General features: G+C 42.3%; 1 protein-coding gene across 2 annotated transcripts in view; it reads left to right on the plus strand.

The window, feature by feature from the left end:
* CHRDL1 (chordin like 1) overlaps positions 1-19,579 on the plus strand; it is a 37,427-nt gene extending 17,848 nt beyond the window's left edge. Inside the window, exons 1-9 of one of the 2 annotated variants that reach the window (XM_039361602.1) lie at positions 2,202-2,280; positions 3,140-3,285; positions 4,270-4,363; positions 6,390-6,451; positions 9,023-9,194; positions 11,333-11,527; positions 13,131-13,298; positions 13,863-13,952; positions 19,302-19,579. In XM_039361602.1, the coding sequence (XP_039217536.1) occupies positions 2,235-2,280; positions 3,140-3,285; positions 4,270-4,363; positions 6,390-6,451; positions 9,023-9,194; positions 11,333-11,527; positions 13,131-13,298; positions 13,863-13,952; positions 19,302-19,423 (1,095 nt within the window). In that variant the 5' untranslated portion in view covers positions 2,202-2,234 and the 3' untranslated portion in view covers positions 19,424-19,579. Of the gene's footprint in view, positions 1-2,201; positions 2,281-3,139; positions 3,286-4,269; positions 4,364-6,389; positions 6,452-9,022; positions 9,195-11,332; positions 11,528-13,130; positions 13,299-13,862; positions 13,953-19,301 lie in introns of those variants that run through there. The other variant, XM_039361601.1, reaches the window with a different exon arrangement.
* The last annotated feature ends 3,567 nt before the right edge of the window (positions 19,580-23,146 follow it).

Consider the following 23,146-nt stretch of genomic DNA (forward strand, 5'->3'; position numbering starts at 1 on the left):
AGTGTAGAAAGGTGGTCTGAAAGTTGAATCATTGCCACTCGACTAATCAACCAATTGGATGATCAGTTAGTAATGATCAGTCGTCAGTCAAGCAATGGAACAGCTTGCCTTCAGAAGTTGTGGGTGATAGATTTATACCAGTGTTTCCCAAACTTGACAATTTTAAGGCATGTGGACTTCAACTCCCAGAATTCCACAGCCAGCATTGCTGGCTGTGGAATTCTGGGAGTTGAAGTCCACATGCCTTAAAATTGTCAAGTTTGGGAAACACTGATTTATACGATCTGAAGAGAAACGAGAGTAAATTTATATTCATAGAAGTATATACCGAGAAGGTTAGATAAATAGAAGTATTAATGTAAGAGAAAATTAATCTTATATATAATACAGATAGGGAAATTTGGAGAGAGGAGTTGCTCAGACATTACCCCTGAATTGTATCTGAAGAGGGATGAGAGGGAAGAAAGGAGAGGAGAGAGAAAAGAGTAAAGGAGGGGAGAAGGAAGTAGGAAGGTTGGAGGAGAAGAGGAGAAGTGGGGAGCAAGGGGAGGAGAGTGGTGAAGGAAAGAGAAGAGGAGAGGAAGAAGACGGAAATAGGGAAGAGAAGAAAGGGAGAAAGAAGGTAGAGAAGAAGGAGTGTGGATACGGTGAAAGGGGAAATGGGCGAGCAACACCAAAAGTCATGTGTATGTATTTATTTCATTTTATTAAAAGTATCTTATACATGAATGTTAAAAGAATGTATGTTAACTGCCTTGTTCTGACTGAGGAAGCTGCCTGGATGGACAATGAAACATCTCTCAAACTAACCACAAAATTCAGACAACCTTCAGATAACTGTACCTGTATGATTGAGAATCTTCATCGACACATTGATGTAGAATTTAGCCCTTGACATGGGGTTTCAGGGGTTGTGGGGAATGTCATGATTATGTAAGCATTTGCTACAGTTATGACCCCCATTTTTCCCACCAACCCAAGATCAAGTGTTTATCCTTCAGCCCCGATTAATATATGTAGTGCTTCCCTCTCTCTTTCTGCCCTCCCCTTTCTAAAAATAGAGTGTTGTTAAAACACTCGGAGGATATTTCAATATCAAAATGTGCTTTCTGGCGTTAGGGAGTTACACATGAATATAAGACCCTAATGTGTTGGATTTCATGCACGTAGCACAGTGTAGAGATCCTAGCAGTTCCTTTCCCCCCACATTCATCAAAAGCTATTCAAAGCCCTGAGGTAGCAGCGTGCCAACATAAATTAGTTTCAAAGGTCTTGAGATGGGGCTGTTGAATTCATTTGCCCATGATCTGAAACCTCGTGCTGCTTTGGTTGGGTGGCCAGCTTCCCAAATGAAAAGAGAACCAAGGGAGAAAAATCAGCCTACGCTCTTCAGTAGTAAAATAATTCATAATTCAAAAGCGTCTCTTTTTTTTATGCTGTGTGACAATGCGAACCTAAAAAGGCTTCAGCCACCCATCAATCCGGTAGGAAGACAAAATGAGACAGTCTTTGCAAACTCAACTAAGTCTCTGCATGCCCAAATAACATGGGTGCTAAAAATAGAAAAAAAAATAAACTGGCGATTTATGGGTTTGCGGATGGAAAAGGGTTGAATATGGAAAGAAGAGAGTTAGGTAATTTAACGAGGGACGAATGAGGATAAAATTGTAACTCTTAACAGATCAGAAACGGCTTCTTTATATAATTTTTTTTCTTTCATTTATTCGCATCTCATTCTACAATCTATTTGCTTCGTATTTTTCTTTTTCTTCTTGCTTTAGATATTCCATGTTTATTGCTATGAAAAATGTTTAGTAAAAATTAAATATTAAAAAAAAGAATACTGGGGGGGGGAAACAGTATAGGGGCAAGGAAAAGAAATATTGGGTGAAGCTAAGAGAGAAATGTCCCTAAAGCATTTAAATCATGGTCTCTAAAAAGGGAGTGTCCAGCCTTGGAAACTTTAAAGCCTTTGGACTTCAACTCCCAGAATTGAGATGGATGAATGGGGAATTCTGGGAGTTGAAGTCCACAAGTCTTAGAGTTGCTAAGGTTGGGAAATGCCGGCCTACACATCCACTTGGCTGTGCGAATAAAAATGCCTAGCAAGACCACTAGTTCAGCCATTTGCCGTGAAGGTTGAAGACCCTTTTTATCTGCAGGATCCAATCTGGGTCGGTCACCGGGACCAGAGGTTTAGTCTTCTGAGCTTTTGGACTTGTGCTGCAACTGAAATGTCTCTCTGCAGAAGGTGTGCTTTGGGCTACTCCAGCTTATCAGGTACTTAGAAGCCGAAGACTTGTCAGCACAAGGAAACAACAGCCAATGAGTTAATAGCCCGCCATCAACACCCCAATCAACAACAACAAAAAAAAGCCACACACAACCAGACACCACATAAATACTATGCTTAAATAACCCAAATCACACACTCCTTCTTGAGCAGGGGGCTGGACTAGAAGAACTCCAAGCTCCCTTCCAGCTCCTATTCTAGTCTAGTCTAGTCTAGTCTAATCTATATTCTAGTCTATTCTATTCTATATTCTAGTCTATTTTCTAGTCTAGTCTATATTCTACTCTATTCTATATTCTATTCTATTCTATTTCTATTTTATTCTACTCTATATTCTATTCTATATTCTATTATATTTCTATTCTATTTCTATTCTATTCTATTCTATTCTATTCTACTCTACTCTATTCTATATTCTATTCTATTTCTATTCTATTTCTATTCTATTCTAATTCTATTCTATTCTATTCTATTCTATTCTATTCCGCATTTTCTATTCTATTCTATTCTATTCTATTCTATTCTATTCTATTCCATATATTCTATTCTATTCTATTCTATTCTATTCTATTCTATTCTATTCTATTCCATTCCATTCCATTCTATTCCATTCCTTTCCATTCTATATTTCTATTCTATTCTATTCCCTAAGGATGGGCTTCAGCATGAGTCTGAAAGCTCAGAAGGCTCAATCTCTCGTCCCAATGACCAACCAGACGGGATCCTGCAAGATTATCCTGGGGCACATGCAGTATATTTACCCTTTTTAATCCGTCCTGTTTGAGCCTCTTGGTTGAGTTTGGTTGCGTTAATACTTTCTTCCCATCGGCTGTTCTCTTTTTCCAGAGGAACCCGTTGCTGCCATCAACTTCAGAACCATTGGCAAGCCCTGCAATTACAGCGGGATCATTTACCAACATGAGGAGATGTTTGTCATAGAAGGAATCTTCAAAGACAAACAACCCGATCAGTGTGAGCAGTGCAGTTGTTCTGTAAGTGAAGGCCCGGCTTCCACCCGGCACAAATGGCTTTGATGTAAGAGAATATTTGCAGCTCAGGGTTGAACTGTGGGGTCCTTGGTGCTCTCTGAGCTTCAACAAGTTCACATTTTGGCCATCAAGACTCAAGAGAAGAATAAATATTGGTGCATATTTCTAGCTCTGATTTTGGAACAAGGGACTTCTCTTTTGTTGTTCCAACCAAGGAATCCATTCTGCCACCCTGGAACCTTGGATTAACTTCCCAGGAGCATCAAACTTCCCCAAATACAGTTTGAAAGCTATACAGATAGGATACTTGAGTAGTTTCACTTCGCTGTTTTTTGCCCTGCGGCTGGAGAGATTTCAAAGGATGTGTTTTTTTGTGTCTCCTGATAAAAGAAGTCAAGAAGATTCTCTTCTGGGGAACCTCCAATCTTTTGGAGAGCTTGTTGATCCTGTTAACCTTCACTGCAGTTTAAAACACTTCCAAAAAAGAAAGAAAAGAAAGAGAGAGAGAGAGAGAGAGAGAGAGAGAGAGAGAGAGAGAGAGAAAGAAAGAAAGAAAGAAAGAAAGAAAGAAAGAAAGAAAGAAAGAGAAAAAGGAAAAGGAAGGAAGGGAAAGGAAAGGAAAGGAAAGGAAAGGAAGGAAAGAATGACTGGAAGGGAAGGGAAGGGAAGGAAAGGGAAGGGAAGGGAAGGAAGGAAGGAAGGAAGGAAGGAAGGAAGGAAGGAAGGAAGGAAGGAAGGAAGGAAGGAAGAAAAGAGGAAAGGAAAGGGAAGGAAGGAAGGAAGGAAGGAAGGGAAAGGAAAGGAAAGGAAAGAATGACTGGAAGGGAAGGGAAGGGAAGGGAAGGAAGAAAGAAAGAAAGGAAAGAAAGAAAGAAAGAAAGAAAGAAAGAAAGAAAGAAAGAAAGAAAGAAAGAAAGAAAATGGACCTTGCATTGCTTTGTTGTAAGTCACAACCCAGTTTGATTTTGGTTTGATGTTTTACTGCAGGAAGGAGAGGTATACTGTGCCTTGAAGACCTGTCCCAAATTAACTTGCGCTTCTCCCGTCTCCGTGTCTGACTCTTGCTGTCAAGTTTGCAAAGGTAAGTAGTATCACCAGCACCAACGTCATGACCACATTATCATTATTCGGAGGCCTGGTGGCGCAGTGGTTCAAGTGCAGTATTGCAGGCAAACTCTGCCCACAGCCAGTTTGATCCTGATCAGCTCAAAATTAGCTCAGCCTTTCATCCTTCTGAGGTTGATAAAATGGGGGCCCAGATTGTTAGGGACAATATGCTGACACTGTAAACCACTTAGAGACTGCTGTAAAGGACTGTGAAGTACTATAAGGCAGTATATAAGCCTAAATCAGGGGGTCTTCAAACTTAGCAACTTTAAGACTTGTGGACTTCAACTCCCAGAATTCCTCAGCGCTGGCTGGCTGAGGAGTTCTGGGAGTTGAAGTCCACAAGTCTTATAGTTGCCAAGTTTGGAGACCCCTGGCCTAAATGCTATTGCTACCACTATGGTTGCATCCAGGGGTCCTCTGTGTCTTGTGCCTTATATTTTGGATTCAGGTTCAGAGAACATAGTAGTAAAACTCTTGAGGGCTTAACCAAAAGGTTACACACTCAGAGGGCAAATTGTTTTAGGACTTTTCCTGGTGAGCAACTAAGTCACACTTTCCAATTTATTAACAGGTAAAAGACACTCTTGAACTGTCTTTCCTGTGCAAAAAAACATCTGAGAATGGATTAAAATATAATGATTATATCTTAATGTAATACACTACTATATGGCTACATTGCTATATTAATATTGATATCTAACATTAATTAAGGAAGAGTAATATATATTTGATTCCTCTGGGTCAGTTTTCACTGATGGTACTTACCTGGACAAGTCCCTGCACTTTTCTTGGCAATATTTTTTCAGAAGTAATTTGCCATTCTCTTCTTCCTAGGGCTGAGAGGGAGTGGCTGGCCCAAGATCACTGACATGGCTTCATGCCCAAGGCAGGACTAGAACTCATGCTTTCCTGGGATCTAGCCTGCTTTCTTTAACCATAACAGCAAACTAGTTCTCAGGGAAGATTAATTTGGGGTCTTTTCCTACGAACACTACTACAGAGAGAGAAAAACTACTGAAGGAGGAAAACCGGTCAATGAATGGGTGTTGAATCACAACTGCATCACAACTTGAATCACAACTGCATTTCCCAATAAAATGGGGTCACGAATGGCAGCTTGACTTCCTGGTCAAAGCCAAAATAAATTAACTTCTCCATCCTTGTAAGCCTTGTATAATACATTTGAGAACGTTGAGAGATAAACTTGCGTATTGTGAGTAAGACGTCTGTTGAACTTTCAATATTTTTTTTATTTAAAAGGTTTTTTTATTTATAATACAATTAAAAGAAAAAAGAAAACATTGGACATGACGTAACATTCCAGTTTGAACATTTCTATCAAGTTATTTCTCCTCTTAAATTCAATTCTTTATCTCTATGAATATATATAAACTTTTTATACAATACTAAATACATTTTCTCTATTTGCTAACCTAAGAATATATATATATATTTCCATCTTATCGCTAATCTATAACCCCAACAGTCCTCCTCGATTTCCACCAATGGTACAATTTATCCCAGATTTCAAAATATTCTGATCCGCTTTTATCTTTCAATTCCATCGTAAGCCTGTCCATTTCAGCACAAGATAGTATTTTAGGCAGTATCTCTTCATCTCTGGGAGTTTCTTTGTTCTTCCATTTTTGTGCAAAAGCCAGTCTAGCAGCAGTCAAGATGTGCAACATCAAATAAACTATTCCCTTATCATATTTATCTGTGGTTATACCCAATAAAAAGAGTTGAACTTTCAATATTATTGAAAGGCAAATTTGCTTGGACTTCTTAGATTCCATCAGAACGTTATGGACATTTTGGGTGAAGCCATAGCCAAATGGTTTCTGGGAATAAACAGATTTACCCCTTGCCAGATAGACTTCATTGGGCTAGCCAGTTGTGTTTTTATTCCTCCCCATTCTTCCTTTGGCAAGTGCTCAATCACAAATGGTGCCCAGGATTTTTTTTTTTTTTTTTTGACACCGTTGTCTCTTGTGCAGATGAAGAGTCACTGGGAGACCTGGATGATGACTTCCTTCTTCAGCCAGCCAACCGTGAAGTTGTAAGTCAACTTGTCTCAGCAGCATTTTCATTGGGGGGAAGGCACATCCCAGACAAAATTATTATAACTGAGATCTGGGTGTGGTTTTTTTTCAACATGAGAACCTGGCAGGATTCTGTTGCAGGGGGAAAAAATGTTTTTCAGATATCTTTAGCAACCGAGAGATCCACATGATGAATTAAATATTATTTTTTGCATGTTTCTGACTTCACTAGAATTATTCCCACTGCTCTTGATTCTATTTTGCAAATTTTCTGTCTTTCTTCATTCCACTAACCTATTTAGCACTTATCTTCTCCTAACATCCACCCATCCGTCCATCCATCCATCTATCCATCCACCTACCTACCTACCTACCCACCCACCCACCCACCCACCCACCCACCCACCCACCCACCCATCTATCTATCTATCTATCTATCTATCTATCTATCTATCTATCTATCTATCTACCTATCTAGCTATCTACCTACCTACCCACCCATCCATCCATCATCTATCTATCTATCTATCTATCTATCTATCTATCTATCTTTACCTACCTACCTATCTATCTATTTTGAAAATGTATATTGCCATCTACTTGCTCACGTCTACTCAAGGTGGCTTACAGGAAATAAAAATATAAAAGAAATAAAAATAATAAAAAATAACAAAATAATAACCTCCCCACCCCAACAACACACATTCATACCAGCCATTTAATGGGCCCCATCCTGGTCTGGGGGTCTTCAGGGCCTTCCCTGAAGAGTGTCAGAGTGGGGGCTACTCTAATTTCTTGAGGGTTGGTGTTCCAGAGAGAGGGAGCCACCACGGAGAAGGCCCTTCTTCTGGGTCCTATCAGATGCATCTCTTAAGGGGATGGGACCCACAACATTCCTTGCCTCCCCGCTCTAGTGGGTCGGGTGGATGTGACCAGCAAGAGATGGTCCCTCAGATAACCTGGTCCCCAGCCATGTAACCGACATTGCCTATAAGTAACTGTAATGCAAACAAGCTAGAATTTAATCCAAGATAGATAGATAGATAGATAGATAGATAGATAGATAGATAGATAGATAGATAGATAGATAGATAGATAGATAGGTAGGTAGGTAGGTAGGTAGGTAGGTAGGTAGGTAGGTAGGTAGGTAGGTAGGTAGGTAGATAGATAGATAGATAGATAGATAGATAGATAGATAGATAGATAGATAGATAGATTTCAGAAAACTTATTTTGCCTTGTTTCTGATGTCTGTGTTAGGAAACTGAACTGTCGGGCTTTCAGTCCAGCATAACTAATTGTTAGGAATTTTGGTTCAATGCAAATAACTAAATGCAAACCTTTTAATTGTATAATTATTAAGGCTTGGGGCTATCAGCCCTTTTTATAGTAGTCTACAGTAATGTCACCTCAGGTTGTAAGACAGGATTTTCCCAGTTTTGTAATTGGCTTCTTCTGTCTACTTCAAAAAAATAAATAAATCTGTTTTTGGGATGGAGATAGATTCAATGATGTAACTTGGCCCCTAGATTCTGTGGCTTAGAAAAAAACAAAATGTAACCGGAAGCCGCCATTCAGTCCAGCTGTTTGGGAAGAGGGAAGGTTCTTAGGTTAATTAGTGGATGTTCTGCAGTTTCTTGAATATGAAAAATCCCAGGGAATGTCACACTGTCTGGAGCTCCTGGGCAAGAGTAAATGAGAAATTATATGCCCAGCTTCATAACCCCAGTTATAAACCCCCTTTCTAAATGCTCCAACACTGGAAGTTTTTAAGAAGAGATTGGTCAACCATTGGTCTGAAATGGTATAGGGGTTTCCTGCCTGAGCAGGGCGGGTTGGATTGAACAGGGGTCAGCAACCATAAACACTCAAAGAGCCACTTGGACCCGTTTACCACAGAAAAGAAAACACTGGGAGCTGCAAAACTCACGCGCACACACATGCACGCCGGAGGGGGCGTTGATTGAAGAGTTTAATTAAAAAGAAATGGAGGGTGCTGTGCATAAATTCTCTTTCTCTCTCTCTCTCTCTCTCTCTCCTCTCCCTCTCTCTCCCACTCTCTCTCTCTCTTTTCTCTCTCTCTCTCTCTCTTTCTCTTTCCTCTCTCCCCCCTCCCTCTCTCCGATCTTCTGCTCACCTGGCAAGCTGGTTTCACGCTGTTCTTCAACACACATTCTTATTGGCCTGGCTCTTTCCTGCCCTTGGTCTGCCAGGCCTCTTTCCCCACTCAGTGTGTGTGTTGTGTGTGTGTGTGTGTGTGAGAGAGAGAGAGAGAGAGAAAGAGAGAGAGAAAGAGAGAGAGAGAGAGAAGGGAAGCGCAGGTGCCTCCCTCTCTCTCTCCCTTCTCTCTCTCTCTCTCTCTCTCTCTCTCTCTCTCCCTCTCTCCCTCTCTCTCTCTCTCTCTCTCTCTCTCTCTGCAAATGGCAGAGGAGACTAGGAGCCGCAGGAGAAGGCTCAAACAGCCACATGTAGCTCCGGAGCCACGGGTTGCTGACCCATGGACTAGGACCTCCAAGGTGCCTTCCAACTCTGTTATTCTGTTATTCTACTTTGTTTTCACAAGTTACCTCTCCTTTCTCTTTTGTCCAGAGGCATTCTCCTCCCTCCCAACCCGAGTCCTCAAACAGCAGTCCTAGGCTAGCCAACGACCTCCTACAATATCATCCGGGTGGAGCTAACTACAGATATCTGCCAAATACTTCACAAAGATCCGGTACCACTGTACACATCATCCTTAACAACCAACAGAAAGTTGGACAAGGTACAGAGATGTCCCTTTTAGCCATGTTCTTCTGATTGCTTGGCAGTCTGTCAAAAGGTCCCCAAAGGCCATAGGATTGGAGAAGTCTAGCCAGGCAACTTCTCCCTTCTTCCCAAATGGGAACAAAATTATTGCGAGGCTTTTCTTTAATTATCTGGTCTCTTGGAGTTTTCCCACTGGATATTCTTTGTACCAGTGAACAACCCACCTCTAGATTTTGACACACATTTTCCCCAGATTCAAATTTTTTTCTGGATTCAGGTGTCACTGTGTTTAGGTTTCTTGCCATGCAATGGCACCCCTAGCTTATTCTGCATTTAGACCTGTTCCATGATACGTGATACATCACAGACTGAGTTTACAACATCTGGGTATCTTACTAGCAATGTAGAACATCTTCTAGAGCAGTGGTTCTCAACCTGTGGGTCGGGACCCCATTTGGGGTCGAACGACCATTTCACGGGGTCACCAAACAACGCAGTCCGCCATTTTTTCCCCCTTTCCCTTAACTGTGCTACTCCCTTTTATTCTATTGGCTTTTGAAAGCCAATAGGAATTGTCCAGGCTGTCTCTGCCCTGCTGAGCCCGCCAAAAGTCCCATTCTGCAAATGGTGCTGCACCAGTTGAGTAGTCGTCGACTTACGACTGGTTGGGGAGTCGCAGCATTAAAAAGGTTGAGAACCACTGTTCTAGAGTCATCCAACCATTGAGGTGCACTAATAATTGTAAGGCGGGCAGTCCCAAAGGTGCTTTTTTCCAAAAAGCAATTGGACATTTTTTTTTCTTTGAAAACATTTCACTTTTCAGACAAGAAGTTTCTTCCGTTCACAAAGCAAGCCCAGTTGCCTTCTGGAAAAAGTACTTTTGGGACAACCATGACCTGGATTGAGAATCTCCATAGACGTAACCTGGGCAGGCTTCAGAGCACCATAATTATATATGGCTGAGGCTGGGAAGATGTTGTAAGTCAAGGCTTTTCAACCAGTGGTTCAGGTACCACCTGTGGTACATTGGCACCTGGCAGGTGGTACGCGACCATCCTAGAAAAGTGGTAGCGGGGGAGGGGAATGAGCTGAACCGGTGGAAGCACCGCACAAGCCTGAGCGAGAGATGGCTGGAGCTACAGGGCTGTCAAGGCTCAGCGGAAGCATCTGGATCAGCGCCAGGCTCCAGCTGGAGCTCGGCGCTGATCCTGGTGCTTCTGCTGAGCCAGAAGAAGCACCGATCAGCTGGAATGTTGCAGCCTCTCCAGGGTCTTGTGATTTACATTCAGATGCTTGGCAACTGATTCATATTTATGACGGTCACAGTGTCCCAGGGTCATGTGAAGTGACCAAAACCTGCTGCAACCACCCAGCAGATGGGGGGAATAAAAACCAAACAGCCCCCCACCCCACCCTCGCTGCCAATCCTCAACAGAAATGCTCACAACAATGAAAACATTGGACAGGAGGAAGAGCACCTCTGGGTGGGCAGGCAGGTGTCTTGCTCAGCTGTGACTTGGGGGGCATTTTTTTCAGTGCCATTGTAATTTCAAGCAGTCACTAAGCGAACTGTTGTAAGTCAAGGACTACCTGTACTTCAACACTTTTTTCCTCTCTTTTTTTTTTTTTTTTTTGGTCATCAAGTTTTTGACTGCTTGCTAGGTGACTGGTGGTACTCAGATGTTGCCATATCCTAAAAGTGGGAAAAAATGGGTCAAAAGGTTGAAAAGCCCTGGTCTAAGTCACTAAGATGTTGCAAGCCACAAAGGAGAGGGGGGGCAGCCTATTTTCCAAAACACCAGAAGGCAAGACAAGAAATAGTGGATGGAAACTAATCAAGGAGAGAAGCAACCTAGAACTAAGGAAAAACTTCCTGACAGTGAGAACAATTAACCAATGGAATGGCTGGCCTTCAGAAGTTGTGGGTGCTCCAACACTGAAGGTTTTCAAGAAGAGATTGGACAGCCGTTTTTTCAGAATAGGGGCTCCTGCTTGAGCAGGGGGTTGGACTAGAAGACCTCCAAAGTCCCTTCCAACTCTGTTATTCTGTTGCTAGTGAGAGAAACAGCCATAGAATGAAATATTGTGGCCACTAAATCTCTGTTTCTTATATCTAAAATTTACATCCATTTCCCCATCCATTCTTTATTCTAGTGTGCATTTCAAATGGAAAAACCTACTCCCAGGGGGAAACCTGGCACCCCTTTCTCCGGATATATGGCATTGTGGAGTGCGTCTTGTGTACTTGCAACGGCACTAAGCCAGAATGTAAAACCATCAAGTGTCCCCATCAGTATCCCTGTGAAGAGCCAAAGAAAATCGAAGGGAAATGCTGCAAAGTTTGTCCAGGTAGGTGGACAATGTTTCCTTGAGTTGTAGAGGATACATGGTGGATAAGACAGAAAGAGTTTTGGGGTGTAAGCAAGCGGCTGGAGATACCCCTACATATAATTTTCTCTCTCTTGCTGAGATTTTCCTGTCCCTTATTGGAGGTCTAAAGCAGGGATGTCCAACCTTGGTAAATTTAAGACATGTGGACTTCAACTCCCAGAATTCCCCAGCCAGCCTTGAAGTCCACCAGTCAAGAGTTAATACCTAAAATATTAGCATGTGCGGAAATGGACAGGCTCACAATGATATTAAAAGACAAATGTGGATCAGTTTATTATGAAACCTGGGATAAATTTTACCGCTGGAGGAATTCGAAGAGGATGGTTGGGATTAAACATGAATGTTAAGATAGAAAGATATGTTATTTTAGAACAAGTATTGTACATTAAACTTAGATGTATATGTAGAGATGAAGAATTGATTGTAAAAAGTGGAATAATCTGATAAGAATGTAGATACTGGAATGTCACGTTAAATCCAATGCTTGTTTGTTTTTAACTGTATTATAAATAAAATTTGGGGGGAAAAAAGCTGTGGGTGCTCCATTACTGGGGGTTTATAAAAAGAGACTGGACAGCTACTTGTCTGGAATGGGGTCTTCTGCTTGACCAGGATTGGACTACTAGAAGACCTCCAAGGTCCCTTCCAATTCTGATATTCTATTACAGTGGTTCTCAACCTGTGGGTCGGGACCCCATTTGGGGTCGAACGACCATTTCACGGGGGTCGCCAAACAACGCAGTCTGCCATTTTTTTCCCCCTTTTCCTTAGCTGTGCTACTCCCTTTTATTCTATTGGCTTTTGAAAGCCAATAGAATAGACTTTCTTGAATAGAGTCTAATTCTATTGGCTTTCAAAAGCCAATAGGAATTGTCCAGGCTTTCTCTGCCCTGCTGAGCCCGCCAAAAGTCCCATTCTGCAAATGGTGCTGTACCAGTTGAGTAGTCCTCAACTTACGACCGGTTGAGTAGTCCTCGACTTACGATCGGTTGGGGGTCGCGGCATTAAAAAGGTTGAGAACCACTGCTCTATTAGGTCTGATTGCACTTCCTCCTGCTTATTCTGTTCCCATAACAAAATGAAGTTCTACTATTGGACAGTGGGGGATGGGGGCAAGGTAATCTATTGTTTAACTAAGCAAGTTTTTGCGCGGAAAAACCAGAGCTGGTTTTGCTTCTTCAATTCCGAGATGGTGTATCCAACCAAATTTTACCTTTTGGAATTTACAGTAATTGCCTTGTGAGATCCTTTCATTAGGTTTGCTCGTCGGACTTTTGACAGTTCACGTCTGAGCTATTTTCTCAAATTATATTTCTGTCCCAGACTCAGATTTCTTTTATCTGTCTGTTGCCTTGGTTGTGTCTCTTCCTCCTGTTCCTCAAGATTATTTCTTCTGCCCATTGCAGTAATTCAGATAACAAAGGAACTGTAAACCTGCAGGTGATCCCTGAGAATACAGCCCGTTGAATACAATGGGATTCCCTTTGGAGTAAAATGCAACAATAGAGGTGACGTAGACTAGATCCCTAAAATATAAACTAGTGTTTGTTTTCTTTTACAGAAGAAATTGAAAGTCAGCTCCCTGACAATGAAGACTATTTCTGCGGTGAGGAAACATTTCCAGTTTACGAAGCCATTGTCAACACTTCCAGAAAAACCCTCCAGAGAGTAGCCTTGGAAAAAAATGAAACTTCAGAAGTAGAGATCTACACCTGGACTTTTAAGAGAGGTGCTGAATGCTTTCTTTTTCCAAGATCAAGCCCATAAGGAAGAGAGGAAATCAAGTTTTTGTGTGTGTGTGTGTGTGGGAGGGGCAGTGAAGCAGATCACTCATGGTGCGTCTTCAGGATTGTAAAAATGCTCCTGATGCAGAAAGATTTGGATCACTGAATAGCTGTCTCAAGTGATTACATTATGGGAAAGATTTTTTTTTTTTAAAGAGTTTTCCACTAAAAAAAGGCACTCTCCAAAATGAATTGAGTACAGTTTTTGCACTATGTCAGAGGTGCTTCCGGGTTGAAAGGATTAGCTGGTGACATCACCACTGCCCTGGGGATGCCCAGTTGGGGGGTTCCTTTTATGTCCCCAGCAAGAGCTGGAGCAAAGGACGAGAGCTCAACCCTGCCCCACAGCAGCAACCGGGTCTTGAACGCAGGTCAGCTAACCTCCTGCTCAGCCTCCCAATCATTTGAGCCACTCTGCTCCTATAGTGTACAGATGAAAGTTGTTCCTAACTGCCTGTATTCTTCTAATGTTCCTAACTGCCTGTATTCTTCTGTATTCTTTGCAATAGGTCTCCTGAGCCACTTTAATATCGAGGTCATGCCCAAAGAGGAATTCAGAGAACTGCCACATTTTGTGCAGATCACAAAGACGAGTTTGAGTAAGTAAAATCTTGCTTTGATGTCTTGTGAGTCGAAATCAAGCTTTTAACGAATACACACCCCTTGCGAGCTGTTTTCACACTATCCACTTAGTCGTGACAGATAAGATAACCTATGCTGCCATACCATGTGCCAAACCTGGTTACATTAACCATGGCTAGGCCTTTTGGGGCTAGGCCTTTGGGGCCCTGAAGAAGCAAAATCAACTCTAGTGTTCCCACGTGAAATTCTGGTTAGTTAACAACGGCTTTTCATAGCTCCCACCCGCCATGTGTTCACGTTGCCCAATGACAGGCTTTCTGTTTGTTATGGGAACGGTCCACTTCTCCATCAGACACCTGCTTTTGATGGCCTTGGGTCTCACAGTCCGTGGATGGCTTCTTGAAACCCCTGTTTCTTTTTCCCAGGCTCCCCCTCCCCCCTGTTTCTATGGCAACTTGAGTAGTGACAGAGGTCAGCAAGCATCTTAGCAAGTCAACCTTGACATGAGGGTTATGCAAACAGATAAACACAACCCCCCCCCCGCCAAAAAATTTGGGTCAATTTAGGGTTCTGTCAATTGTGCAAATTCAGAAATTGGGTGAATCCTGTAAAACATGCTGCGTGGACAAAGTCGAAGGGTAGGATCACCCATTAAACAAACAGCTTTTTTTAATCATGTTTTACAAAATAAGTTACAGTGGCTAAAAAAGATAATAATTCACATGGAATTATTATTGGAATTTTTGGAATTCCAATCATTTAGTGTAAGGTGTATTACACAGTCCTAGACTCACATACCACCGGATCTAACGTTCCTTCTGTCAAAATTAAATTGCAGAGACTTTCTTGAGACCTAACCTGAAGTCACACAGAACACGCGTGATGTGATTTGTTCAATTTTTTTACTGTCTACTCTAGGGCAGGGCTTTTCAACCACTGGTATAGGTACCACCTGTGGTACATTGGCACCTGGCAGGTGGTACGCGACCATCCTAGAAAAGTGTTAGCGGGAGAGGAGAATGAGCTGAACCGGTGGCAGCACCGCACAAGCCTGAGCAAGAGATGGCTGGAGCTGCAGAGCTGTCAGGGCTCAGCAGAAGCGCCAGGATCAGTGCCGCTTTCCAGCTGATTGGCGCTTCTTCAGGACTGTCAGGGCTCAGCGGAAGCACCAGGATCAGTGCCAGGCTCCAGCTGGAGCTCGGCGCTGATCCTGGCACTCCTGCTGAGCCACGAAGAAGTACCAATCAGCTGAAAAGCAGCACTGATCCTGGTGCTTCTGCTGAGCCCAGAAGAAGCGCCGATCAGCTGGAATGTTGAAGCATTTCCAAGGTCTTGTGATTTACATTCAGATGCTTGGCAACTGATTCATATTTATGACGGTCACAGTGTCCCAGGGTCATGTGAAGTGACCAAAACCTGCTGCAACCACCCAGCAGACGGGGGGGGGGGAGGAATATAAACCAAACACCCCACCCCACCCCCACTGCCAATCCTCAACAGAAATGCTCACAACAATGAAAACCTTGGACAGGAGGAATAGCACGGCCAGGTGGGCAGGCAGGTGTCTTGCTCGGCTGTGGCTTGGGGGACATTTTTTTCACTGCCATTGTAACTTTGAACAATCACTAAGCGAATTGTTGTAAGTCAAGGATTACCTGTACTTTATCACTTTTTTCCTTTTTTTTTTTTTTTTGGTCATCAAGTTTTTGACACCTTGCTAGGTGACTGGTGGTACTCGGATGTTGCCATATCCTAAAAGTGGTACAATGGGTGAAAAGGTTGAAAAGCCCTGCTCTGGGGGAATCTAACTGTTGGAGGGTGTCAATCACAGAGTGCTCCACTCTGGTTTATGGCTTACCATGGTTTGCAAACTCAGTGACTTTGGGTTTATTCAATTAACCCTAGTTTGGCTTGATGTTGGAATGAAACATCTGTCTTGTCAGATAAACGTATGCAGGACTGTATCCTTAATCTTTTCATCAGAGACATTTGGATTTAATAATTGTGGAATGTAACATGGTCAAGAACCGGCACTTGAAACGAATCAGCTGACCTTTTTGGTTTCAAGTTACCACTTGGCTGTAGCTAAAAAATTCCAGGACTGCAGTTCTGGAAGAAATTCTCCTCCTCCTTTCATTAGTGTGAATCAAGGGGTTTGTTTATACAAGCAATTATCCTAGAAAAACAATCGCTTGATTCTTTTTGGCCTCTGATTTGTTTACATGATCGTTGGGGGACTCAGAATCTGGACTGAAAAATCAAGTCTTTAAAAGGGACTCTTTTTCCGCCACTTTCTTTTTCATTCTCAGAACTTTTGAGAAGACAGACAGACAGACAGAAATTTAATTTTGGTCTCTGACCAATAAAAGTACGTTTGGTAAAACAAGCAAAACGAACCCCCAACACCAATGAACTTTGGCTTGTCTGTCTGTTCCAGGGTGCTGTAAATTGGGGGTGGGAAAATGGGATCCAGGACAGCCTGCTGCAGCCAACTCGTTGTGTGCAAGAGTTGTGGGACAAGGGTTACACTCATATTGAAGAAACGATGGAATAGAATCGTTTTTAAAAGGATGCAAAGGGAGGGACAAAAGGAAATGTTGAATGACAAAAATTAAAATATTTTTTAAAATTTATTTTAAATAAATTGTTGAATTGTCCCGTGGCAAGTTGGCTGCAGCAAGTTGTCCCGTGATGAGTTGGCCATGGTGCATTGGTCATGGCAAGGTCTGGGGAAAATCCATCGTACCAGGTAGCACATGAAGTCTCCTATATAGGTAGGTAGGTAGGTAGGTAGGTAGGTAGGTAGATATAAGATAGATAGATAGATAGATAGATAGATAGATAGATAGATAGATAGATAGATAGATAGGTGGGTAGGTGGGTAGATGGATGATAGATAGATAGATAGATAGATAGATAGATAGATAGATAGATGATAGGTAGGTAGGTGGGTGGGTGGGTGGATGATGGATGGATGGATAGATAGATAGATAGATAGATAGATAGATAGATAGATAGGTAGGTAGTGGGTAGGTGGGTAGGTGGATGATAGATAGATAGATAGATAGATAGATAGATAGATAGATAGATAGATGAGTGGATGATAGGTAGGTAGGTAGGTGGGTGGGTGGGTGGATGATGGATGGATGGATGGATGGATGGATAGATAGATAGATAGATAGATAGATAGATAGGTGGGTAGGTAGTGGGTAGGTGGGTAGGTGGATGATAGATAGATAGATAGATAGATAGATAGATAGATAGATAGATAGATAGATGATAGATAGATAGATAGATAGATAGATAGATAGATAGATAGGTGAGTGGATGATAGATAGGTAGGTAGGTGGGTGGGTGGGTGGATGATGGATGGATGGATAGATAGATAGATAGATAGATAGATAGATAGATAGATAGGTGAGTGGATGATAGATAGGTAGGTAGGTGGGTGGGTGGGTGGATGATGGATGGATGGATGGATGGATGGATAGATAGATAGATAGATAGATAGATAGATAGATAGATAGATAGATCTTTCCTCAAGCTCTGCCATCTGTAAGAGATGAAGATGTAAGATGGCTAAGACTATGAGATATCCTTCTTGGAAGACTGGGCAGGAAGGTCTTCCTTGAACTGCATGGTTTCATTGTGGGCAAAGATGGAGTTTTGAATCTTCCTCCAGGATGTCATTAGGATCTGTAAAAAGCCAAAGGAAAGTCAAGATGGGACTTTAAGGGGGGGGGGGAAATGTGAGCCAATCTCATTGGTTATTAATAACAATAAACTTTTTAGCACAATATTGACTGAAAGGTTGAGGAAAGTTCTACAGACCTTTATTCATGAAGACCGATCTGAGTTTTCTGCCCAGGTTCTTTGGAGCTGAATTGATTTCCTTTAGGAATCAGTCGATCCTAAAAGAAATCAATCCTGCCTGTCCTTCAGAAGGACAGATACTGAAGCTGAAGCTCAAATACTTTGGCCACCAAGTGAGAAGAGAAGACCCTGATGTTGGGAAAGATGGAAGGCAAAAGAAAAAGGAGATAGGAGAGGATGAGATGGTTAGATAGTGTCATCAATGCAATGAACATGAATTTGGGCAGAACCTGGGAACTAATGGAGGACCGGGGGGGGGGGGAGTCTGTGCTGTGCTGTCGTCCATAAGATTGCAAAGATTCAGATACAACTTAGCAACTGAACAACAACAACATAAAAGTTGAATTAGAGGAAGATCTGCCATTCCCTTCTACTTTTTAGCTGCAAGGGGTTAGGAGGGCCAGTAAGGCTTTTCTCCTTACTCAATATTCTTAGAATAGAAGACTTACCGGTAAAATAGAATAGAGCTGAAAGGTATCTTGGAGGTCTTCTAGTTGAATTCTTCTAGTCCAGCCCCCAGATTGATCTGGAGAACCTATACCATTTCAGACACGTTGTCAATGCTGCTAAAATCAGATGTTCTTGCTTTGACAACAGATGCTAAGAGGGGAAGTGTGGATGAGAGTCCAGTTAGTCATAACAACAATAACTCAGCCGTGGGAACCCAAGGTTATTGCGCCCAGAGCTGAATAGAAATTTGGTGGGCTGGAGAGATGGGGAGAAAGCTCACTCTTCAAGTTAATTGGGGAATGTGATTTATGACTGTTAATTGGAAGAGGGAATTGTGCTTTGCTACTTTGTGCCCAGGGGAGGGGAATTCAGTTTTTGGCTTCAACTATGTAGTGCTGATACTTTGTTTCCCGAATAAAAGATTCTTTCAGGAAAACAATGCCTCGAAGTTCTTTTGACAAGATTCGTCTGTCGGAACCATGACACAAGTGACTGTCCAGTCTCTTCTTAAAAACCTCAAAACTTCTTTTTGAATTGAAAAGTAGTCTTCTATGCCTATAATTCTTTTTGCTGAAAGAGGAGGAATGAGAGCTTATTTTACATTGGAGATGTTGTGATGATGATGGCTGGTTCTTCTGTAAACATATGAGGAATTTAAATTAGCTTAAAAAATAAATACACCCGTCTTTCAAAGTTCCTTTTGGCATTGATGGGCCTGGCACAGTATCTATCTATTCCGTTTGCGTTCACCCACTTAAAATTGCAGTTAACAACACTGATTGCTTCCTATGTGCACGGGACTCTTTATTTAGGTTGGAATCAGGACGTTTTCAGATGCATGACCCAGTACGGGCCAGATGTTTTTGGAATGGGAAGGTGAAGGGAAGTATAGGAAAGCACAAAACCTCCTCATCAGTTCAGACCCTCCGGGTTTTTTTTTTTTTTCCCCAATTATCCTGCACACTGTGCTGTCATTTGCTTTTCTCTCTTGGGTTTGCTCATTGCTTTTTTAAAAAAAAAAATCTTTTGTTTGTTTATTTTAGATATGTGGAAAATATTCAGCGAGGGAGCAGCTCACATCAACCAAATGTGTGAAAATGGAGATTGCAGGACTGAAGTGGAAGAACTGCTGAAAGATTTGTACCTTGGACAGGGAGGTTGTTGAGGGAGTTTCTGAAGAAGGAAACGGAGAGAAAAGAGATGGATCCGCAGCGGGACTGTGGGTTTATTTTGCTTGTGCCCTGGAGAGAGACAGAGAGAGAGACAGGGAAAGAAAGAAAGAAAGAAAGAAAGAAAGAAAGAAAGAAAGAAAGAAAGAAAGAAAGAAAGAAAGAAAGAAAGAAAGAAAGAAAGAAGGAAGGAAGATAGGAAGGAAGGAAGGAAGGAAGGAAGGAAGGAAGGAAGGAAGGAAGGAAAGAAAGAAAGAAAGAAAGAAAGAAAGAAAGAAAGAAAGAAAGAAAGAAAGAAAGAAAGAAAGAAAGAAAGAAAAGTATTCATCTCACACCCAGCATATTTTGCTACTCTGTGCTAATCCTTTCAATATCTCTACTTCAGAAATGGTGACTTTTTGTTATTGTAAAAACAGGCAAAAAAGACCTGGATTCCTGCAACGGTCATTGTCTAAAGCCAGAGGTGGGGAGTTGGTGAGCTGAAGGTCTTCTTTCAAGCTTTGAAGAGAGACCAGGGGTCTCAGTGGGGAAGGTGCAGGTATGAAATGGGTAGAGCCACAGTTGGGAAAGACCAAGATCCTTTTTTTTCCCCTAGAAATTTTTTCCTACTTTAAAACTACATTAAACCCCTTACCAGCTCACACTAGAATTTTTTTCAGATGTGAAATTACAAGAAGCAGAAAATTTCCAAAGCCCCTCTCCTCCCCCCCACCTCTCTCTCTCTCTCTCTCTCTCTCTCTCTCTCTCTCTCTCTCTCTCTCTCTCTCTCTCTCTCTCTCTCTCTCTCCATCCCTCCCTCCCTCTCTCTATTTTGGAGGTAGGTTGACAACTGTTGACGCCCTAGCAAAGGCTAAGGCTACTCTGTCAAAAGCAAGTCTTGAAATGATGATGATCCAAGACTTGAACCCCCCACCCCAAAACTAGAGAAGAAGACCCTCAAAAGGGTATTTCCAGGAGAGGGAACTGCCCTTTTCCCCCCATTGTGAAACTCTTCCGAGGTGCAGCTACTCAGAGGCATGATGGGGATCGAATCCAAGCCATCTCGTTTTCGTTTTGAGGCACACCGCTCTCCCACTGCCATTCTCCCATTATTTTTTCCCCCATCTTTTTCTTTCCATGAGAAAAACTATTCAGGAGGGTGGGGAGGGGGGACAAAACCAGGGTGGATGGCCAAGGTATCCTTGGAAAGAACCAACGAGAACTTGGCTTGGATAATCATGGGATTTCCGGGGATGATCTGGGCTGAATCTTTTGGCTTGAATTCCACAGTTGAGATGCTTTGAATCCAACAGGCAAAAAAAAAAAAAAAACACCACTGAATTTGGGTGGGTGGGCAGGAAGGACAAAAATGGGGTCTAAAGCAGACTGCCGGTTGCTTTTTCTTGCTATCAACTATGATTGCAAGCCCTAGTTGTTGGTTTCACACCCCACGTCTCACACGAGAGTCAGGATTGGTTCTGGGCCTTAAAGCAAAGGTACTCCATACAGGGGATCCTCAACTTACAACAGTTCATTTAGTGACTGTTCAAAGTTACAACAGCACTAAAAAAAAGGACTTAGGACCATTTTTCATACTTATGACCGTTGCAGCATCCCCAGAGTCAGGTGATCAAAAATCGGATACTTGGCAACTGACTCATATTTATGATGGTTGTGGTGTCCCCCGATCATGTGATCCGCTTTTGCAAACTTCTGACAAGCCAAGTCAATGGGGAAGCCAGATTCACTTGATCACCGGGTTGATAACAACTGCAGTGGTTCCCTTAAGAACTGTGGCAAGACGGGCCATAAAATGGGACAAAACTCACTTCATGAATGTCTCGCTTAGCAACAGAAATTTTGGGCTCAGTTGTGATCGTAAGTCGAGGACTACCCGTTCTTCAAAAGGAGGAAGACTTCCAACATAGCTCCTTGTTTCTGAAGGAAGAACAACAGAACCCCAGGAGGGCCGAGGTGAAAATACGGAAGTACAGCCTGGAGGTCACCCACAGTTGCCGCATCTCCAGGGATCATTTTATCAAATGATGAATTAAAAATTAAAAAGAGCATGCTGCTTGGAGTGGAACAGAATTGCTAAGTGATGCTTTTCAGCTGTAGAACCTTAAGTTAACCGAGTCCAATCCCCCGCCCAAGCTGGAGACCCTACACCAGGGGTCTTCAAATGTGGCCCTTTTATGACTTGTGGACTTCAACTCCCAGAATTCCTCAGCCAGCATGCCTGGCTGAGGAATTCTGGGAGTTGAAGTCCACAAGTCATAAAAGGGCCACGTTTGAAGACCCCTGCCCTACACCATTTCTGACAGATGGCAATCCAGTCTCTTCTTGGAAGCTTCCAGTGTTGAAGCTCTCACAACCTCTGAAGGCAATCTGTTGCACTGTTGGATGGTTCTCACTGTCAGAAAATGTCCAGGTTGAATCTCTCCTTGATCACTTTCCATCCGTTATTCCTTGTCTGGCCGTCAGGTGCTTTGGAAAATAGGTTGACCCCCCCCTCTCTGTGATATCCCCTCAAATATTAGAACACTGCTGTCATGTCTCCCCTGGTCCTTCTCTTCAGTAGACTAGCCATGCCCAGTTCCTGCAACCGTTCTTCATATGTTTTAGCCTCCAGTCCCCTAATCATCTTTGTTGCTCTTCTCTGCACTTTTTCTAGAGTCTCAAGATAAGCAGCACATCCTCGTTCAGTTCCCACAGCAAAACTGAACCGTAGCCTCATGGCATGGAACGTGTTGTGCAAATACAGCCAGCCTGATTCGTTCCAGGCACCGCAGCCAACTTGACACAACCCCCCTTGAAAGCAGAACTCAAATGAGGTGAAGGCCTTGGCAGTTTAGCATATTGTGCGGATTCACCCATTGTTAGCAGGTTGGATCAACCTGGTTATCACACTGAGCCATGATTTGTTTTGCTGGTTCAGGCAATATGAAAACGAGCAAGGGCGTTTGGTCAGTTTGGGACTGGAGTTATATGTGTTGTTCGAATTTAGGGGTTTAGGTTGGGCAAACCAGGGTTTCCCAACCTCGGCAAGTTTTAAGTGTCTGGACTTCAACTCCCAGAATTCTCCACCTATCAAGCAGAGCTATGCTTTTATAATTTAATGAGATCTTGAGAGGTGATGCTGTTTCTTTTCCTTTTCCTTTTTTTTTTTTTTTTTTTTGAAATGTATCCCTGTGGGAAAGGGCACATGTTGAGAGGTGTACAGTACTTTTATTAATTTTCTGGAAGAAAAATAACTTTTTTTTGCATCTGTGATGAGATACCTGGGATATAGGCTATGTATTTATTTGTATAATAAGTTCTCTCTCTCCCTTTTTTTTTTTTTTTAATGGACAGGGGAAAAAAACTATCAGTGTAGCATGTTTGCTTAGCATTAACCAAAACACATTTTAGCCTGGCTGGTTCTCTCTCTTTCTGGAAACACATATTTGTAACCATTATTTATATACGTGTTTTATCTCTTTTATAAATGAATAAACTTGAATTGTTCCAAACGGGTATTTTCTTTCATTGAATAGTTTTTTTTCTTTCCTGTGTCCCTTCTTTGAGGACTCTGTGTGTGTGTGTGTGTGTGTGTGTGTGTGTTACTCCAGTAAGAAGCAGGATTTAAAGAAAAGTATTCACAGAGATTACCAATGATTTAATCCCGGTGAACCATTTCAAACTTCAAGCAATATTTAATAATGCTTGTTCCCTTCTGGGTGGAATAGCCTGGAGCATTT

The sequence above is a fragment of the Crotalus tigris genome, unplaced genomic scaffold (genome assembly GCF_016545835.1).
Source record: "Crotalus tigris isolate CLP2741 ecotype Arizona unplaced genomic scaffold, ASM1654583v1 scf7180000019309.743544, whole genome shotgun sequence".
Taxonomy (NCBI): domain Eukaryota; kingdom Metazoa; phylum Chordata; class Lepidosauria; order Squamata; family Viperidae; genus Crotalus; species Crotalus tigris.